The 21,845-nt window shown below is 37.7% G+C and overlaps 2 protein-coding genes across 3 annotated transcripts in view; one reads left to right on the forward strand and one right to left on the reverse strand.

The window, feature by feature from the left end:
* Positions 1-21,845, forward strand: part of omd (integrator complex subunit 5 omd) — a 135,996-nt gene that overhangs the window by 102,493 nt on the left and 11,658 nt on the right. For both annotated transcript variants that reach the window (XM_067135447.2, XM_067135446.2), the window contains exon 15: positions 10,693-11,120. In XM_067135447.2, coding sequence (XP_066991548.1) covers positions 10,693-11,120 — 428 coding nt within the window. The remainder of the gene's footprint in view (positions 1-10,692; positions 11,121-21,845) is intronic.
* LOC136857073 (mpv17-like protein) overlaps positions 1-21,845 on the reverse strand; it is a 248,902-nt gene that overhangs the window by 8,483 nt on the left and 218,574 nt on the right. The window lies entirely within an intron of this gene.

The raw sequence follows: 21,845 nt of genomic DNA on the forward strand, positions 1-21,845 counted from the left end.
ACTGTCATGGACAGTATTCTTAAAAACCTGAAAAGAGAATGAGATGGAGGTCTACGCACATTGGTATTTGCTGGCGATGTAGCCATCTGGAGAGAGACAGAGGAACAATCTAGCCTGGATGAATGGATAACCAAGTTCAAACATTATCAGATGAAAGTTAGCATAACAAAAACTGTTGCTCTGAAAATGAGTAGGAAAGATACTGGCTGCCACATAAAATTTGAAGGTGAAAACATTCAATGTATACATGTATTCAAATAGATAGGCAGCATGATTTCCAGTAGGGATACTGCTGATAAAGAAACAGTAAACAGAGTGGCTAGCAGTTCCATCTTCTACATTTTCATAAAACATCTTCTTTGGCATAACAAGTTGCCCATGACAACCAAGATGACTCTGTACAAGTCATACATTTTGCCCATTTTCACATACAGTCTAGAAACACGTACACTGAAAGAGAGAGAAGTTAGTAAACTACAGACATGTGAAATGAAGTTTCTATGAATTAACCTCCAAAAAATATGCAAGGACCACATAAGAAACAATGTCATCAGAATGGAACTGGAAGTGGAATCAATAGAAGAGAAGCTAAGGACTTTGAGACTAACATGTTATGGACACACAAAGCGAATGCCTGGCACTAGAACACTACATGCATGCCTAGAAAGAAGGGTTGAAGAAAGAAGGCCAGTAGAAAGACCTAGGAAAATATGGCTACATCAGTTGAGAGAGGATGTGGATAGAAGAGGAGGAAATAGGAAGTCTGTGATGAGAGAGAAGGCATTTCCAGACAGACGATGATGGCGAAGACTCATTCAACACCACCCTACCCAGCATGCTGGAGGGGTTCTATGATGATGATGATGATGATGATGATGATGATGATGATGATGATGATGATAATGTAAGTAAATATGTACTAAAAATATTTGAAAATGAAATATAGGAATCGCTAGCTTTCAATACCTGTCATTGACTGGTTAGTTTTTTAATAATGGCAGCAGTAACTCCATGTAGTGGAAATGACTGGCAGCAGAAAAGACAGAGCATACTTCAATTAACAACAGTAGTTGGTCATTGTAATATTATTGACAAGTTTTAGGGACTCTGGACATTATTGGCCATCACATATTAAGACATTCAAGCCCGAGGCTTCCAAACTCCTCTTTTATAATTCCGTTTAGCCTCATTTTTCTAGTGATCATTCCTTCCTTATTTTGAAAGTTACCATATTTACTCGCGCATTAGTTCCTTTTTTTATTCCACTTTTACAGCCAAAAAAGTAAAGGGGGGCAATATGCGATAACCTCAAATTTTGTCCAGTGAACAATGGCTTCTAGACTAAAAGAGCTATAAATTATACATGTAAACATTCTACACTATTCTTTAAAAAACTTATGAATGTATTTGAGTTGTACTGGCTATATTTCATTGGAAGGCAGTATTTCTAATAGTAAAAAGACAATAAATGGCGAACACGACTTTTAGGCCTATGTGCTGTATGAAGTAAATAAACTTACGGTCAGTTTTAGTTACTCATATCACGTCATTCGTTTCATCTCATTAATTCCTTTGATGAGGTTGGCGACAGGAAGGGAATACAGTCGTAAAAACTCACTACGAAGATTCATCTCACTTCATACTCGACCCCGTAGATAAAAGGAATAAGGCTATGGTATTATCATATTATGCAATATTGATACAAAAGAACTTAATGGCCAAGTCATTTGTCACTGTCCGTTGAGCAGTAGGCCTACCACACAGTAAACCTGAGTAAACCTAATCACTGCTTTCATTTGAATTATTATTTTGTGCTGCCAACTTCCCTACTACCGGCATGTCGGCATTCCAAATGACGTCATTTGCACTGCCATCTCATCAGTCATGCATCGAGAGCAATCAAGGTCACGTCTTTTTTTTTTTTTTTTTTTAACTATTAAAAATAGTTTTGTTCCCGACTATGGAGTCCAAACAGTGAGAATCCATTCCCAAATGGTTTCTGGAAACGGTCTCTGATATTCCCAGTTGGTGTATGTGTAGCAGAAGCCACTCCTTCCGAATAAAGCCGTGCTGTAGAAACTACATAGCATGCCAAACAACCAGCTGATAACTGGCGTATGTTACGAGTTGTACTTCCATATGTAATATATAGTGACCGGAAGCATTCTATGGATAACTGCGGCTGTTGAAAGCCAAACCCTCATTTTTATGTATATTCCATGCTTGTTCTCTACAATAGATAAAGATAAAGGTTTCCACCTATTCAATAATTTTTGTTGTAACCTTAAAAAAGTTGCATATATTTGGTGAAACTAGTTTTTGTTACAACAAATGGTATTAAATAGGTGGAAACCTTTAGCTTTTGTTTTACATTATATGTGTTATGTGTTAATGTCATATTGGAGCTTTATGTTGTCGTCAGCTCCCGCTTGGAGAGCTGTGCCAGCATACAGCGAGCCACCTGGTGACGAACGAGTGTACCACTACAATTCTCCAACAGTAAACTATAGTAATCGCCACGTAAGGTAATACCCCAGAAAGTAAATATCGCCGCCCGATGCTCTTCTTTTCTCTTTTTTGTAATGGTTGATCACTGCTGCCAACCTGCCTGGTTACATATTAAAATCACCAGACATAACCATAACAAACTAACCTCAATGTAAACACCGATAATGAATGTTTCCCTACCCTAGTAAATGATAAAAGTTAAGATAAAATAAATCAAGATATTCATAATTAAGTCGATTTCCACGCTCAATGAGCTCAATTAAGGAAATAAACACACTTGCACACTCAAATTAATGTCACATATATCTGTCTTTATTTTGATATACAGTAGGCGAACTTTAACCATATTCTTGAAAAGAGGGGCGTGTTAAACGATGTAATTTATTTAATAAGTCTTTGCAGTGTGATTTTCGAAAGTTCCAGACGTCCAATGACTTACCTTTCTTTTGCGCGAACATTTCCTTCTCTCTTCAATACGGTACCGGTAACCAGTAAGGAGAGAGATTATTGGGCATATTTTCAGCCTGCAGGCTGGTTATATCTTCAAGCTTATCAGGAAACATATAGGTATACTAATGTGCCAAGCTCCGTAAACGGAAATTAGGTCAGCTTTCAAGTTCACTGCGGATTTGAAAATAATAATGTTATAAGTTCTACTGCCAAAATTTCGTCCCGCAAGAGTTACTCGTATTTCATGTACCGGTAGATCTAGACATGAGACTGGCGTATTTGAACACTTTCATCATTTCACACAAACTATGTTATTAAATGCATTATCCGAACGTGCCACAATTTTACTTATCTGGTATTAGCCAAATAGATTTACAATCACACAGAAAAAGAAAATATGCTTTAAATATTCTCGCAAATGTATCACTAGTGACTTTAATGGCAATGCGGTGGCAACACGCAATTCACGCTAGACAGTGATTGAACGTTGCCAACGTGCCAGATTAACGGTAAATGTAAGACGTCGTATTGGCAAGTAGGGTCCCTAAACTGTATGGTTACCGACACTGAAAAAGACCCAACAGCAAGAAAAGTAACTATAAATCGATACCTTAATATTACAGGGGAGAAAGGGTAAGGTTGCACCCTTAGGGTACGTCCTTACACGGAGAGGACTATACAGTGGAACCTCTGTTCTCCGTTTTTGGGGGGACCCCAGGATAAAAATGTAAGATACGGGAAAACGGAAAATCCGGGAAGGAATTAAAACCATCAACAATTTGGCTAAACATCAAAATAATTAAATGCATATAATTATAATCTAACAAACAAACTACAGCCCTAATAGGCCTTGGCCTACCAAGCGACCGCTGCTCGGTCCGAAGTTCTGCAGATTACGAGGTGACGCATGGTCATTGTGACAAATTCTCTTGACCATTATCCTTGGCTCTCTAGACCGGGATCGCCATCTCACCGTTAGATAGCTCCTCAATTAACGGTGGTCACATAAGCTGGTGGACCTAGAACAGCCCTCATATCCAGGTAAAAATGCCTGACGTGGCTGCAAATCGAACCAGGGGTCTACGGGTGAGAGGCAGGCAAGCTAGACCGTGCGGCCGGCTTCAAACATTAATTGCAATGAATTACAAATCTCGATACTGTACATTCGTTTTTACTGGGGAAATAGTCAGCAACTTTATGATCAACCAAACTCATAGAAATATCTAATACTGTAAATAATGCCAAGCCAAACAACAATCGATCACAGGTAGTTTTTAATTCTCTAATCTAATCAAATACTCAAATAAAGCACATCAGATACGAAAGTGCCCAACGTGATGGCGGAATTCCTTTTTTTTTTAATCATCCATTATAATTTGGGCACCAGTATACTGTTTGTAGTAAGTTTCTGGAAATCGCGTACCACGTAAATTAGGCCTACAGTGACTTTTAAAGTATATGCATTAAATATTCAATTCTACCCATCACTAATCATAAGCAGATTGCAAACAGAAAATAAACCCATCAAAACTCCAGAAATTTCTGTTTATTCATGACCTAAAGCTGAGCTGGAAAGTATGCTCACTGCATAAGCCAGTTCGAGTGGAAAATGATATCAACTTCTCAAATGTTACACTGCGCAAATATAACGAATGCTGTTTTTATAAGGACTTTTTAACATAAAAACGTACCTTAAACGTAAAAGTCTCCGTCTTTTATTAGGACCAAATGAGTAATGGCCTTATATATGTAAAGTGTAACATATCTTTTGGTCTCGAGAACGTAGTCATATCCGGTCATATTAAAATGCTAGATTTGTGTTGAGAAGGAGCAATTTCGATTTCTGTCTGAAAGCCCAGTAATAATAATAATGGCGTATGGCCTCCAGAGAGGCCTGGTGCTGGTCTTTTTCTAGTAGACGGCCTATTAGGCGACCTGCATGTCTGTGGAGATGAGGGCCCTACATAGGATGATTTCTAATGTTGAATACGCTACACACACCCAGCCCCCGAGCCATTGGAATTAACCAGTTAAGGTTAAAATCCCCGACCCGGCCGGGAATTGAACCCGGAACCCTCTGAACCGAAGGCCTGTACGCTGACCATTCAGCCAACAAGTCGGACTGAAAGCCCAGTGACTATAATGTATTATATATTGCCCTGTGGGAAGTGCCAAAAACCTGTTCGGCAGTATGTTAGAAAAAAGTCAAAAATAAACATCTAACTCAGGACATAATGTCAATGTTTTTTAAGTACGAAAATCGGACGAAACTTGTTCTGTCTTCAAGTAGAGCTGTTGAAATACGCTCTGTCTCCTTCCAATAGTTGTGGTCACTCTGCTTTATGATTTCCGAGGATTCCCTAAATAATGCCAGCTGAATGTCACGCTAAGATGGTCCCTTAAGCAAGTTCACCGCCGATTGCTTTCCCAGTACAGTACTTGCTCTAATTATCACAATGACGGGACGTTAACATCAAAATTCATAGGTATGTTGCAGCCGTCCTTTTGTGAGATACTTTTTCTTGAAAAACGTTTGATCGAGGATTTAGCGTTGATGGGACTGAAATTTCTGGGTGGTTGATCTGGGAAATTGTTTCTTTGAGGAATGGATAATGCAGGATTTTTACAACATGATTTTAATTAGGATGTTCACGGGACCATATAATTTGAACGAATAATCCAGGAAAATGTAGTTTCCGGGAATGGATAATTGAGGTTCCACTATATTCTTAAATTCAAACCATTATTATTGTAGAAGACTTCCTCAGGAACAATAGAGATTTTCTTCTGAAGACGCGGAGCAAAGTTCTCTGCAAAACACAGAGAGTTTTCACCTTGTTTTCTTGACACACCATAAGCCCAAAGGCCTATACCATGTCTACAATCTTTTAATGTTACTGCTTCATTACCGCACATATTAAACACACTGCACTATTTCCATGTTCTTTAAATAAATATTTGCCACACCATGAATCATTAAATTTTCAATACTCACTCTCAACTTTTCTCCATTTTGTTAGCGACATGATTCACTTGAACACACTTTCTAATACAGATTCAGGTTCTCAATTACAACCACTTGAACAAGACAAAAATCAACATAAGGAACAACTTCTATTCCCGGAAGTTATGAATGTTTGTTTCCTCCAACTTTGAGTAATATATTTTAGAACTACTTAAAATTGTTATCAGTGGTTGCTGAGGTGATTGACCACAAGATAGCGACACATTAGCTTAGTGTGCTGTTGATTAAATAGGTAGTCAGACCCATGCAGGCATAAATTCAAGTAGTTGACGGAGCTAGGAGGAATTTTCTTGAACTGCATAAGTTGTTGTAGCATGTTACTTTGAATCCCACAGCATGCTTACAGAAAAAAGTAATAATAAAATGAGTGCAGTTATGTTATTAGGATGCTGTCTTCAGGCCGGATGGAATGTCATGGAGGGCTGAAGTTTGGGCATGCCTGACTTAGATCACTTCCTGAATATCTCTGAACTTAAGTACTGGGTTTTAAGAAATTCTATCAAGTTGTTTTCCCTTGATGTTGTGACAAACATCCAGGCAGAGACAGACAGATAGACAGACAATAATTGAACTGAAACTCTTTTCAAAATTTATATACAGAAAGATAAAAATATTGAAAGGAACACGTAATAGGAAAATCACAAGGACAGGTCAGTGTGGGCGGAGGGAGAAGAAGAAAGAAAACACAAAACAAGGTCATTCTCCACATCGTCGTACATTGCCATCTTCAGATATATTGATCTCTACACATCAGTCCCAACAATGATTTTGTGTAAGGTAACCCAGATTTTTCATTTTTACAAATTGAACAAATTTGTTGTAGAGTTTATTGGTAACCTTTGGAAGATACTTTTTCTCAATATTGACTCTTTAGGAGTATCAAGATTTGAACATTTGGAGAGAAAACTTCCTTTATACAGGATTATTTTTCTTAGACAGGGGTATGTCATGTCGGCTGACACAAATGCCCTACATATATCTTCACAATAAACTGAAAATGAAGAAGGTCCCGTCGAGGAACCTGGAACTGCATCACTAACTAGAGGTTGTTCCTTCATCATGCGCGAAACTGCAGAGATATGTTTCTTACCCTCTAGGTGTTGTGTAACTTGAGATTGCTGATCAGCCTTCATTGCTTTCCCACATGGTTGGCAGAACAGGTGCACATCCATCTGAACTAAAATTACCTTTAAATTCTATAATACATTGCTGCAAACGATAACTTGTTAGTGGAGTGCGGTGAACTTGTTTGTTACCCTAGCTGCAAAAAAATATATATATATATATATATATATATATATATATATATATATATATATATATATATATATATATATATATTAAACAGTTGCAGCTTTACCATTTCCAAATTAGTATTCACAGCACCATCATAGCAAAAGCTACAACGGATTTTAAATAATGTACTTACAGTTTCACCTGCTGATGCTTCATAATCGTATGGTCATGATTTTCACAGATGTATAATGGGACTTACCTTTTGTTCTTTAACTTAAAAACCTAACCTAAACTGACTGAGCAAAAGTTACCAGGTATTTTACCATAACTGAAGTTTTACAGTTTCACTCACTCACTGGGTGTAGGTTGAACGACGACAGACTTGGGAAAATATTCCTTATATGATGCCACACTTTTTGCAAAAACTTTACCTACGCGTATAACCCACGAAGGACATTACAAAATTTCACAATCCCTATCACCATTACTGGCAAACCCATGTGTACACAGCAACAATATATAAAATTGTTGTACTTGGCCAACCTAAATATTTTTCTGCATGTATGGAAAACATTCTCTACACATGCAATCAGTGAATAGGTCCCAAAACTTTATACAAGCCGAAATCCAGAAATATAAATACCGTACTTCTGTCAAAATTGATTTCATAAATTAGCTCTATTTTATTAGCAATACTATGTACAAGTGGCTATACTGTTATCAATATGTTCTTTTTCTTGTACCCTCTTGTGTGTGTCACTAAACACTTCGAGTGTTAACTATCGCAACTAATTTGTGGTGCGACCCTACCTTACCTTTGCTAGCTGATATGTCACCATAAGACACTGTGAATCTCCAGGTAGACCCACAGCCCACACCCTGTCTCACCAGGTAAATGTGGCTCAAAGCGCATGCATCAACTCAGCAACTTGAATTCCACTAGAGTAACTCTCTTTCATGCTTGCAAGAAAAAACCAGCTTGCTGGAGACAGCTGGACTGCTGTAGATTGAGCAATCGTCGAACCAGCTGTACTTAGCTTGACTTAAATGTTTTCAGTTTTGTAAACTTGATTTAAAACATTCTAAGGAATAATATAAAAATGTAAATGCTAAATTATTTGCTCCAGCAGTGCTGGGGTAGATGGGATTCAGTGCATGCCAGTGCTTCTTGTTGCTTTTGCTTTAGGCTTTGTAGTATTGCTTTGCACATCACTGCACCAGAAATGAGCTGCATGTGAGGGATACTGAACTGGTCTTATGAAGTGAGCATAAAGCAGGGGAAAACCAAAAGTACCAGCCTGAGGACTGAGCCTGTTTGCAGGCAGCTTGGCTCCGCAGCGATATGCAATATTTAGCCACCTTAGCTATGGAAAGCTATGGCGTATGACTGACACATATGAAATCTGTTTGTAGTCCTAATAGATACCTCCTAGGGAAATGTAATGGGGTGTTATTAGCACCTGTGATTGTTTTAAACATTTGTTATGATTTATAACTAGGGCTCGGATTTTTAGGTAAATACATATTTTTTAAATGTAAATACATATTTTAAACATTTTTTCTATAATTACATAAATTCCTGATTTTCAGTTATTAGCATATAATATTTCGATTTTTTGATCAATACACTAGATCTTTCAGATAGTTGCATTTCTGTTTTGTGTTGCCTAAATGGGGTAAAACCTGTGAGCTGTCTAATCTTAATACAGTATAAACATCCACTGCCCCAAACACAGAGTGCATGTTGTTCTATTTCTGCATATCAGCTTGCAGCTGTGTGTTTCTTATCTTATTGTTCGCACTCACCGTAGAAGCCGGGCAGATGGGCCACACAGTATAATTTTATCCACTGTATTAGAACCTAAAAAGCCAAAGTTTAATCATTATATAAATTTGATTCTGTGATATGTTAGAAGTAATGATGTCCAAAAGATTCAAGTGAATCTGAAACTGAAGTTTAAGTTATGTCATGGATTAGAAAGATAAAAAGAAGCACTGTTTAATGAGTGTTGAAATAAGATGGAGTATATTGCTGGTTAAATGCTGTGGAGTGCTAGAGAGAGAGAAGGCCGGGGGGTGGAGGGTGGAGGGGGGGGAGAATAAAAGAGGGTATGAAATCAGTTGCTCAAACATCAGTTACGTTTTTATTTGTTTCTGTACTTAAGTGTTACTGAAAAGTTATATGTATAGGAAACAGATGAAAAGCTTACCATGTAAGCAAGTGTGGATAGGGTACTCTTAAAAGAAACACATGTGTCCAAAATTTTCCATTGACTCCATTGATGAAAGGTGCAGCTGAAATGTATGCTGTTCTCCACTCATGAAGAATAATAAAAATAAAGTATCGATTAGGTGGTTTTGAAATTAATTTGTTGATTCCATTCAGAAGGTAGAAATGTATTTTGTGTTGAGTGGTACAGTGAAGTGTAGCTAATATTTGTCGTGTGATATGGTAGCCTATATCTGGAATAGGAACATAATCGTGTGAAATTGACTAGGGTAGTGCATATTTATCTTGTGATAGCCTAGTTATGGATGTGGAAACTGTTGTAAAATTTCTTAATAATGGAGACAAAATTAAAATCTGTCAGAAAGTGGACTGGCATAAGCACGCAGAGGTCGCGAATGTTGAACTTCATACTTTCGAGTTTCGACTCGATCACTCAAGTTGGTCGAAGATTTGTTTGATTCAAAATGGTGGCCAAAGTCATTCCTCGCAGTTGCACATGGTCGAGTGTAACCACCAATTCATCGTTTAAGAGTGTGACTAGAAAATAATGTTTAATAACCCACTGCTCCAAAATAAAAGACTTCTTCTAACATTTGTTTTAGAAAGAGTGTGATCTGCAATACTACTTCGATATTTTTGTTGGCCCTTGTGCATATGTTTTCATATTTCTTGTCTGGTGTTTTTTCACACCTTTCAGTGTACCAATATTTGTTAATTTATAATCCCCAGCAGAAAAGGGTTTCGTACTCTCTCGTGTTTTTCATACATTTTAATACTTTCCTCTCATCTTTAGAAATGATAGAAAGGCCTATAGTTTTCACTGTAACCTACCCATGGATATCGGTACATGACGTAAAATGCCCTCATGTCAGAAAAATCGTATCTAGTATTTCCATACTCCAGTTGGATAGTTTTTATTTGTATATTCAATGGCACGTTTTCTCGCTTAACATGTTCTTTTTACTTGTCCCCTACAAAAACGTCTTAACGAGGTTTCTGGAATGAAATTGACTTGGCCAACCAGAGATCCTGGAGAAATTCTATCCAATCTCTACTTTGTCCTGCACAGATTTTATATAGACTTATGGAGTATCAAGGCTGGGCTTAGTGATAAAGACATCAGTTAACTATCTCAGCGACAAAAGGTCAAGAGCCAATTGCCTAAATGCAGTTAAATCATTCTTGATACCTCAGCTGAATAAGAGTAGTTTGACTAAAATTAAAACATCTCCTTATGTTTCAGCTCCTGGAGAACAACTGTTGTCCAGTACACCGTCCATATCTCTGGAGGCTATCACTACTGTGTCGCTGCTGCTAGTTGAGCTGATCTCTCCAGATGTCATGTACAATGGACTACCTTGGCCAGAGGAGGAGTTCTGTAAGGTGACCATTGAGAGAGACCTGCATATTCGTCAAGTGTTTGATAACGTGCCGTTGGCCTGGGAATTGATCACTCTAGTAGCTACTCATCGCCCAGCCCTCTGTTACAGTTCTGTACTCCTGCGTGCTCTTACTGCCACACTTATGGCTCAGTGGGGTTCCTGGCAACGTCATAATGTACAGCTACTTGACACTACTGTCAGAGTATTGGAGGTGCTGGCACTTGGTCAGTTACTGCCTCCACCACTTGCTAGTCTGCGAGATATAGTACCACATCTCAAAGCACAAGAGGTAATTCTTCATTTTATAACTGTCTTTGTATATAAAAAAGTTGGAATCCTGACTGTGACAATCCATGTTAAAATCCATCTTTCTTGATACCACTAATCTTTCTCCCCCATCTTTGTTACTCTTTGTCAGTCTACAATGTCACATCATATACGACAATAGCCAAATAGTCTATTTAGACTGAAATACAGTGAAACCTTGTTAGCACGTTCTTCATAAGATGTTTTCTCACTTAGCACATCGTAAATTCAAAGTCCCCGTTCTCTTCTTATTAAATGTATATAAAAATACCTCACTTATTGTGTCACAAATTTTCGCTATTACCACTTAATACGATCACATTTTTCATAGCCTTGAAAATGTACTTTGTCATCCCTTGTGAAAGGAACGTGATTTCCAACACAAATAAGAGCTCTCACCACAGGAGGCAGGTCGGAGAATGTATGTGAAAGCGGAAAATGTCCTTAAATTACTGAACTTTACAGGGGTAAATTACATCTTCAGGAAGTAAACTGTTAGCCTCAGGAAAGTTCAGTTATATTTTATATTTTTCAGTGATATTGCTGAATACCCCAATAAGCCTGTTTATGCTTGTATTTTGCATTCCATTGAGAAGTTAGAAATTAATTCTGTGTTGAGTGATACAGTGAAGGATAGCGAATATTTGTTGCGTGATAGCCTACGTAAGGATTAGGAACATGTGTGAAGTTGACTAGCATGGTGCTTATTTGTCTTGTGATAGGTCAGTAATGGATACTGTAAAATTCTAGAAATTGCTTACTAATGAAGACGAAATCTGCATTTTTCAGCAGTGGCACATATGTTGAAACTCACACCTTTGATTTTCATTTCTAATTGATCGAAGTATTGTTGCATTCTAGATGGCAATCAAAGTCATTCTCTCACACGTGGCCAAGTTTAACCTTCAAATTAATGAAGAACACACTAATGAGGTTTCACTGTATCAGGCTTCAGCTAATATTTGTTTGTAGGAAGAGTGTGATCTGCAATAATACGTTGATATTTTTATGGATCCCAGTGCAAATATTTTCACATTTTTTGTCTGGTGTTTTACACACCTTTTACAGTAAAACCTTGTTAATTCTAAGTCATTGGGACGCGAAAATCGGACTTCAAATTATGTGATTTTGAATTAACCGTCAACTCGTAATTAAGAAATGCCAACCCTTGCCACATCACAAAATATTCGAAGACCTGTTGCTGCATGCAATTAACCTTGATTCACAGTTTAATCCTTTCAGATGTCATGGAAAAAACTGTTTCCAAAGTGTATCCATCCTGGTATTCAACAGTATTCAAATAATGCATTCAACTCACTGACAAGCATAACCTCACGTAACGAAAGAAAACCAAGTATGTTTCAAAGACGAGGAGAAATCCCTGCTGGCTCTCATGTGCAAATGCTTTGTTTATTGGATTACTGTACTGTATGCATTTTATATGCTTTGTACCTGCATGGAAATTACTTGATGCCCTTAAAACATCATAGCTAATCAAACTTTCCTATGATGAGGGGAGAAAGTCTCTCACTTCCGTCTGCATTACAACACAGTACAGTGACTTTAGCCTTGTACGATTTCCTGCCATGGCACTTCTCTCATAATTCAGAAATGCCAACTCTTGCTGTATCTCAAAGTATTCTAGGACCCATTAATGCATGTAACCACCGTGATTCACAGTTTAAACCTTTCAAATGCCATGGAAAATCCTATTTCCGAAATGTTTCTAACAAGGTGCATTTACATTTTTCAAATAATGTACTTGAATAAATCACCGGCAAACATAACCTCATGCAACGAAAGAAAATAAAACACACGATTCAAAGACGAGGACAAATTATGGTGGCTCCCCTCTGCAAAAGCTTTATTTTTGGATTACTGTACTGTTTGCACTTTTTAGATGTCTTGTACTTTGTACGGAAAGTGCCCGATGCCCTTAAAACATCGTGGCTTATCAAAGTTTCGTATGACAAGGGGATAAAGTCTCTTGCTTCCATGTGCTTTGCAATACAGTACAATGATCCCAACTCTTGTACAATTTCCCAGCTGGCATTTCTCTCCTTTAAAACCATAAGTCCATTTGCACTCGGCATTGAAAGAAACAATGCAGTTTCAATGGTATTGACAATATCGTTCGGTGCGTACAAATTGATCATATGAGTCACGCATTTATGCCAACTGTCTGCATCGCCCATGTTTGCGGATTCTGTTTCTCCGTATACTGCCTGCGACGTGATATTGTGGCATTCCTTAAAACGCTGAATTTAAAAGAATTGCTATTTCACTCGATCCTAGCAAATATGAAGCGCACTGTAGACACACCAAAGTGAGTGAAAGTGCGGAAAGCTATCCTGCACATTCTGGAAGATGCATTCTATCATTACAAGTCATTAACCTCATTTTTGGTCCGTATTGACGACAGTGATTACATACAATTTACAAAATATTCGTTTAATGTTAACCTAGTCAATACTTACAATACCACATTCTGTGGTTAAATAATTATAAAAAATAGAAAGATCGTGAACATGTTTCGTCCTTCTTAATGGGCATCATCAGCACAATGGATAACCTTAAAACAAATAATTACAATTAAGACTCTTTACAATTATTGGTCATATAAAATTGGAATGAGACGTTGTGATGTTAAAAGTTATTTTCAATATCATGATTAAAATGTTTGACGTGAATGTTATAAACACAAGTTAAAACTATTGTAGTACAATTTTACAGTATTGTCTAAAAAATATATATTTATATTGGTGAGAAGTTTTTTAATCGGCATTCGTCTGGAATTGAAATGGATCCTCTTCTTTTAACTTTTTAATCATGATATTGAAAATAACTTTTAACATCACAACGTCTCATTCCAATTTTATATGACCAATAATTGTAAAGAGTCTTAATTGTAATTATTTGTTTTAAGGTTATCCATTGTGCTGATGATGCCCATTAAGAAGGGCGAAACATGTTCACGATCTTTCTATTTTTTATAATTATTTAACCACAAAATGTGGTATTGTAAGTATTGACTAGGTTAACATTAAACGAATATTTTGTAAATTGTATGCATTCTATCATGACGTGGATAAATTTTGAATTTAAGTTACTCTGTAAAATACTATAATTTTTTTTTAAATGTAAAGGCAGTTTTGAATTAAAAGCCTGAATTTCGGTAATGGGGCCGACATTGTTCTTCGAATTATGAATTATCCGTATTTCAAATTAAACAATAGAAATAACATGCAAACCATACCTCATGTTTCCAGGAACTTCAAATTAGGCGGGAATTTGAATTAACCGATTTCGAATTATCGAGGTTTTACTGTAATACACTGCTATTATTTAATAAGCCCCAGTGGAGAAGGTTTCTGTATTTGTTCTCTTGTCTTTCTTCATGCCTTCTAATACTCTCATCTCATCTTTAGAAACAGTAGATGGCCTATATTTTTCACTGTACCCGTGTATACCTGATATAAAATGCACACATATTGGAAAAAGCATATCAAGTGTTTGCATATCCCTGTTGGATAGTTTTTATGTATGTATTCAATGGTACGTTTTCCCACTTAACATGTTCTCTTTCCTTGTCCTGCAGAAATGTCATGCTGAGGTTTTATTTCTTTTTTTGTTCTTTCTTTGTGTGCATTTTTTTTTGGTGTGTGTGTGTGTCTTGTTTTCTGCATACTAATCTAGTCATATAAAGATAGAAACATGGAATGGAACACATAATAGGATGAGCACAATGACAGATTAGTATAGAAAGAGGAGACGATGACAAACACGAAACCTGAAAGGACAGGACAGTCTCCACATTTTCACACACTACCTTCTTCGAATAGATAGTCTCTCTCCTTATCAATCCCTGTTCTACACCCATCTCTTTTCAGTCCCCGACAAGCTTGTTTCCACTTCCCAGCTTCATCAGGATTGTGAGTATAAACACTCATTGAGAGATTGACAGATCTTCAGTCTTGACGTGGAAAGTGTAGGATAAGAAGAAAACCAAATAAATACAGGAAGTGGGAAGAAACATAAGATGAATATTAATACTGCTAGTAAAAGATTAGGAACACAGGACAGACACAAAAGGAGAAAAGGTTCCCAGTGGAATAATATAATTATTGGAAAGAAACAAGCAGGTGTCAAATCAAGTCATATAAAAATAGGAACATGAAATGAACACATGATAGAATGAACACAGTGACATCAGAGTAGGAAGATGGAGCAATAGAATGAGATGACAAGGATAAACATGAAAAGCACAAAAGAACAAGGACAGTCTTAACATCTCATACACTGCCACTTTCTTTTCCTAGTTGTCCTATGTACGCTACTAAAGTACTGTTAGTAATTATTAGTAGAATATATAGTGTGATTGTGAAAGAAGATTAATTGTTCCAGTAATGGTGAGGCACTATTTTGAAAATTTATATATAACTGCCATCACTTTCTATTGCTCCCTCTTTCTACACTGACCTGTTATTGTCTTTACCCTATTATGCGTTCCTTTTCATGTTCCTAAATTTATATAACTTGATTTGACACTTGGTTTTTCCTTTCCAATACTTATACAGTAGATTCTTGATTATATGAGTCTCGATTAACTGAGGAATCCATGTGATCTGAGCTCAGTAAAAATAAATAAATAAATAAATAAATAACAGTTATGTTTCCATCGGTGCTAAGGAATTCAATTGTTTCGCGGCTTGGGTCTAAGGGCTCTCTTCTATTCGGTATCAGACTGAATGAGCAATGCAACGATTTCATTGTTTCATGGCTTGAGTCTGTTATCACTATCATGGCTTGATTTCTCTGTACCATAATCACTGTGTCGCCTGTCGATCAAATGAGAGGGAAAAGAAAGTGTGAGAGTTCATATTAACTTGATTTATCTGTTTATTTAGTCCAATGATTAAAGAGAGTGTCTAATTTCTAATCAAAACACATTTTTCAGTAACCATCCTTTTCATCTGAGTTTTCTTGTTATCCAAGGTAGTCTTGGTCCACATTAACTTGGATGATTGAGACTGTGTATTGTTCTGTTGGTATCCTTTTCTCCTTTTGTGTTTTGTTAACAAAGAAGCCATACTTTTCAGTATCGACTCATTTAATGAAACTTTAAAGTTTTCAGTCTGTCGAACGCTAACACCTATAACATTATAACATATGTGTAAAAAAACCACTATGTATTTGTTCAGTACTTTGTTTAATAGTGTGTTTTTACAGGTATATTAGAGTGTTAGATTTGTAGTTGTTATAATTATTGTTTGACATATTGAAAACTTTAAAGTTACCTTTTGTATTTGCCGTGTGTTCCTAATCTTTTGCCACCTGCATTCATCTTACGTTCTTCTCATTTCCTGTATTTATCCCGCTTTCTTTTTATCGTACACTTCCCTCATCAAGACTAGCTGTCAGTATGGCCCCCCAACAAGTATTTATGCCCGCCATCCTGATGAAGCTGGGAAGAAGAAACAAGCTCTTTGGCAGCTGAAAAGAGATGAATGTACAACAGGGATTGATGAGGAGAGAGCCTATCTCTTCAAAGATGGCAGTGTATGAAGAAGTGGAGATTATCATTTTCCTTTTGTGTTTTCATGTTTTTCTTTGTCTTCTGTTTTTACACTGACCTGCCATTGTGTTCATTCTATTATGTGTTCCTTTTCATGCCCCTTTTTCTATATGACTTTATTTGACAGTTGTTGGTTCCTTTCCAATGCATGCTAGTCCGTGTTATTAATGCATCCTTGTGTATTTTGACCTAATTTTTGGAAGAAATATTAAAATTTGAAGACTTTATTTGGTAGAGTGTGGTGATAAATCCACCTCTTCCTCTCTTCTTCCCTTTTCCCATTATCCAACTGCTTGTTGGGTAGGGCATTGAATCAGCAACCTCCATTTTTGTCTGTTCCACCACTGTTCCCAGAACACTTGGGGCCTGTCCATGACTCTTTACTGCACCGCTTCCTTCACTTTCTGTATCCACCTCTTTCGTGGGGCACCTGTAGATCTTCTAGCCCCCTACCTTCCTCTCTAACATTGCTTTTGGTGTTCTCATTTCTATTCTTTTCACATGACCAAACCACTTCATCCTGAATCTTTCTACTGTATCCAGTAAGTTCCCTGTTCCAAACCTAGCTCTTATCTCCTCATTTCTTTCCGTGTTTTTCCGAATGCACTTCTTAGGGACTTCATTTTCACTTCTTTGTCCCACTGAGCGTGTTGGCCATATAGAGTCATGCTGCTGTGAGCTTGTATTCAAGAGATAGTGGGTTTGAAGATGGTTTTCTGTTGTTTCCCATTTTCACACCAGGCAAAATGCTGGGGCTGTACCTTAATTCAGGCTACAGCCACTATCTTCCCAATCCTAGCCCTTTCCTTCCATCACTGAAAACCTTTGATGTGTTAAGGCGACTTTAAAAGAGTACCAAAAAAATATAAAGCCAACCTCTGTGCCTATAGGAATGTCATTAGTTTGGTCTTTTCTTGGTTATGTTCCTTTTCCCTGCAGAAAGAGTGAGGAATCATGCATCTCATCAAGGTTTTTCATCCATTAATACACAGATTGGCAAAGAAAGAAAACTGTAACACTTTAACTTTTCTGTAAAGTTTTATTTTATTAACTATTAATCAACATTATATATTTATTCTTTTACACAATTATCTAAATAAGCACTGTCTTTGCATGTAATGTATGTACTTAAAAGCTTTAAAAGTTGTACTTCAACTAAAATTATTGACTAATTTAAAAAATGTACAGAAGTTCACTATAAAGTTTTCATTTTGAAAACATTCTCGTGTCACTTCTGGTTACTTTCCCAACATGATAACATGCTTCCACAATTTGGTATATCCTCAGAAGTGATTATTGGAACTTCTCTTATTAATCACTTCCGATACCCAAACATGTTGCTAATGGCGCCTGCAATGTTTCCTTGGGGGTGAGTTTCCATTCCTCCAGTATCTCTCAGAGTTGTTACAGAGTGTCTGAAACTCATTGGCATACTCTTCTCCCTAACATATCCCACCCACATTCAATGCGATTCAAGTCTGAGCTTCATGCCGACCAGTCCATTTTCCAAATCCTGATGATATTGAAGTCTGTGACATGTCAGGCCACGTGAGTTCATGCATTATTGTGCATCTTTCACCTATAAATGGGGCAAAGGGCACAACATATTTTATAGACTTCCTAGATGTGTCATTGAGCTGCAAGTATTCCACGCACAATGAAGACAAACACTCTACAAGCTGCCAGAGTAAGTTTTGCCCATACCATGACAGAACCTCTATGGAATAGCATTCTTGAAGAAAAATTTCTGGGAGAATATAGTCTACTGGTCTCCTCCAAACTCTTTTCTTTCTCTACGGAGATCAGAGGGTGAAATAAGACTCAACTTAGAAGAGTACACACCTCGACTGCTCCATTGTTCCCTCCTGATTTTGCTGCGAAAATTGATGATGTTCTATCTGGTGCTGTTTCCTGAGCGGTGGGCCCATGGCAGGTCTTTTTTTTTTTCTTTTTTTTGCTAGGGGCTTTACGTCGCACCGACACAGATAGGTCTTATGGCGACGATGGGATAGGAAAGGCCTAGGAGTTGGAAGGAAGCGGCCGTGGCCTTAATTAAGGTACAGCCCCAGCATTTGCCTGGTGTGAAAATGGGAAACCACGGAAAACCATCTTCAGGGCTGCCGATAGTGGGATTCGAACCTACTATCTCCCAGATGCAAGCTCACAGCCGCGCGCCTCTACGCGCACGGCCAACTCGCCCGGTGCAGGTCTTTTTGAGGGGAGATTTGCTTCTTCTAATCTCCTCACACTCCATCTACTGATATTCACACTGCAGACTTGTTGGAGCCAATTTCTCACTTCGTTGGCAGTAGTACGGTGATCGCGCAAGATATGAATGGTAATCATCCTATCATTTCTCACCAAAGGTGATCTGTCTCAACCTGATCTAAGTCTTCTGGTGTACAAACTGAGCTCCATGTACCTCTCCACTGTTTGACATAATGGATGCCATAGTTCCTAACACTTCCAGTACGTAACGGTATCTTCTTTCAACCTCAGTCAGCGCTACTGCTCTTGCAGCATCTTCTAAATTACAAAACACCTTTACTTGTCTAAATTCCTTCAATGTACAGGTCGCTTATAAACAATTAATCAAGCAAACAGCAACAGTCATAAAGTGTCATAGTATGGAGACCGCCAAAAGCATTACAGAATTAATGGCGCAAACTGCAAAAATGTCCAGCAATGTCTCGATGAAATTAATGGACATTAAAACATTGCTGATTAAGTGGAATGTGTAAAACATAATTTTTTTTTTTTTTTTGTGGTCAGTATAGCTGGTGTTTATACCAGATTAACAAAAGTGACACAACTTGCAGCTTTTTCTTCCATCAGTATCTGCATTGCCATTAATAACTGGACACCCATAGATACTGGCTTAACTGGTGCTGCTATGGTTTCAGTATGGCCGTGATGAATAGAATGTCAAGCAAGATCACTCACCGAGTTTGAGCGTGGGATAGTGGAGCAATGCACCAATGCTACACCATTGATGGCTACACGGTCAGATGTTTTAACAGAGGTTATGCTGATACGCAAATACCCAAATACAGTACCCAGTTGTTTAAACGTATGATTAATATTGTCAGAGAGTTGTAACTAACATTCTCAGTCATCGTGCAGAAATAAATCTTGACCTTAATTTAAAAAAATACTAGAGAAAATGAAACGCTGAGAAAAGCAAAAGCAATATTGTGCATTACATTTTTTTAAAAATTTTTGAACAGAGTTTGTCATTTTTAGCACATAAAACCTTCACTTGAATGACCGCTTCCCAGCCCAAAGGCCTGCAGATTACGAGGTGTTGTGCAGTTGGCATGATGAATCCTATTGGCCATTTTTCTTGACTTTCTAGACTGTGGTGGTGGTGGTGGTGGTAATTATTGTTTTAAGAGGAAGTACAACTAGGCAACCATCCTCTATATAACACTAATCAGAGAGAGAGAAATGGAAGGGATCCGACACTTCGAAAAATAAAGGTATCGGCCAAAGAAAGACAAGGGCCATGAAGGGTGTGAAAATTAAAGACTCTCTAGCCTTCAGAAACCTAATAGCGTCGGGATCGGGAAAGAACAAGAGTTGGCCAAGGGAGGTTGGATAGGATAGATGAAAGTGAAGAACCTGGCACAAGTAAGTGGAAGCAATGCTAGGACTCAGCTGAGGGCTCCGTGGTCTCCAACCCACACTCCCCAAGTTAAGAGCCCCTGGGGTCCGTTTTAGTCACCTCTTACAACAGGCACCGGATACCGTGGGTGTTATTCTGCTGCCCCCACCCACAGAGGGTTCTAAACCGGGGCCACAATCTCCCCGTCAGATAGCTCCTCAATTGTAATCACATAGGCTAAGTGGACCTCGAACCAGCCCTCGGATCCAGGTAAAAATTCCTGGCCTCACCAGGAATCAAACTTGGGGCCTCCGGTTAAGAGGCAGGTATATTATCCTTACACCATGTGACTGCCCACTAAAATTTATATGGCTGCCAATTATGTTTTCCATCATGTTATCCTTGGCCAACTTTCTCTGCTAAATGCAATTTCAATCTTTCCTTATTCCCACAACCATTCCTAACCCTCTTTCTAACCTGCACCCCATTCTTAATCTCTTTATTTCCCTGTTAAAATACAATAGGTCCTTACCATTCCTTCATTCCTTACTACCTTTAAAGGTACATACTTGTTTTGCTATAAACCCATCCCATAGGCTGTGGACATTTTCATTTACCATTTTCCACTGATCATAATTGCTTTTCAAAAATGTGCCCTTGCCTCTATCATCATTGCCTAATAGTTCTACTTTTACAACCTTACTTTCACTCACATTTTTCTTGAACTATGACAAAAACAGCTTCATGATTACATATATCACCCATCACTCAAGTTTCTCCACAGAGCTCATCTGGTTTTATCAGCACGTCTAAAATGTTATTTCCTCTAGTTGTTTCCATCATTTTCTGATTCAGCTGTCTTTCCCAGATTAACATATTCACCATTTATTGGTCCTGATTTCTGTCATTCGCATTCCCTTTCCAGTTAACTTTTGGTAAATTGAAATCACCTGCTACAATAACATTTCTTTCTGTGTCGTTCCCCACATAACTGATTATCTTATAAAATAATTCTGCATCAGCATCAGCACCTACCTTACCGAAAATATCAACATTGTAGCTTACGAATTCTTCTTTCACCAGTATGAATCCCCCCCCCCCCTCCTTTTGTTCCTAACGTGTCTCTACAATAAGCACTCCAGTTCTGTGAGAAAAATTCCACATCCATAATATCACTTCGCAGCCACGATTCAGCTCCTATTACAATAACTGGTAAATAATCTATTAAATTACCATATAATCCTAAATACCACCCGCCACCGAATAAGACCCGCGCCCTAAATTCAAGATGAGAAAATACGGAAAAAAATAAAAAATCAGTTTTTTAAACAAATATACCACAAATATAAATTCAACCAGCTTACAATTACTAAAATCATCACAAAAATCGTAAATAAAATCAGTCCAATACTCAGATCATTCATAATTCACCATCGTCATCTGAAGTTTCACCATAGGAACTTTCGTCGCTGGCATCTTTCCACAAATAGTCATCCTCACTACCATCCACTGAATTTGAAATTCCACAT

Source organism: Anabrus simplex, chromosome 1, assembly GCF_040414725.1.
Source record: "Anabrus simplex isolate iqAnaSimp1 chromosome 1, ASM4041472v1, whole genome shotgun sequence".
Lineage (NCBI taxonomy): Eukaryota > Metazoa > Arthropoda > Insecta > Orthoptera > Tettigoniidae > Anabrus > Anabrus simplex.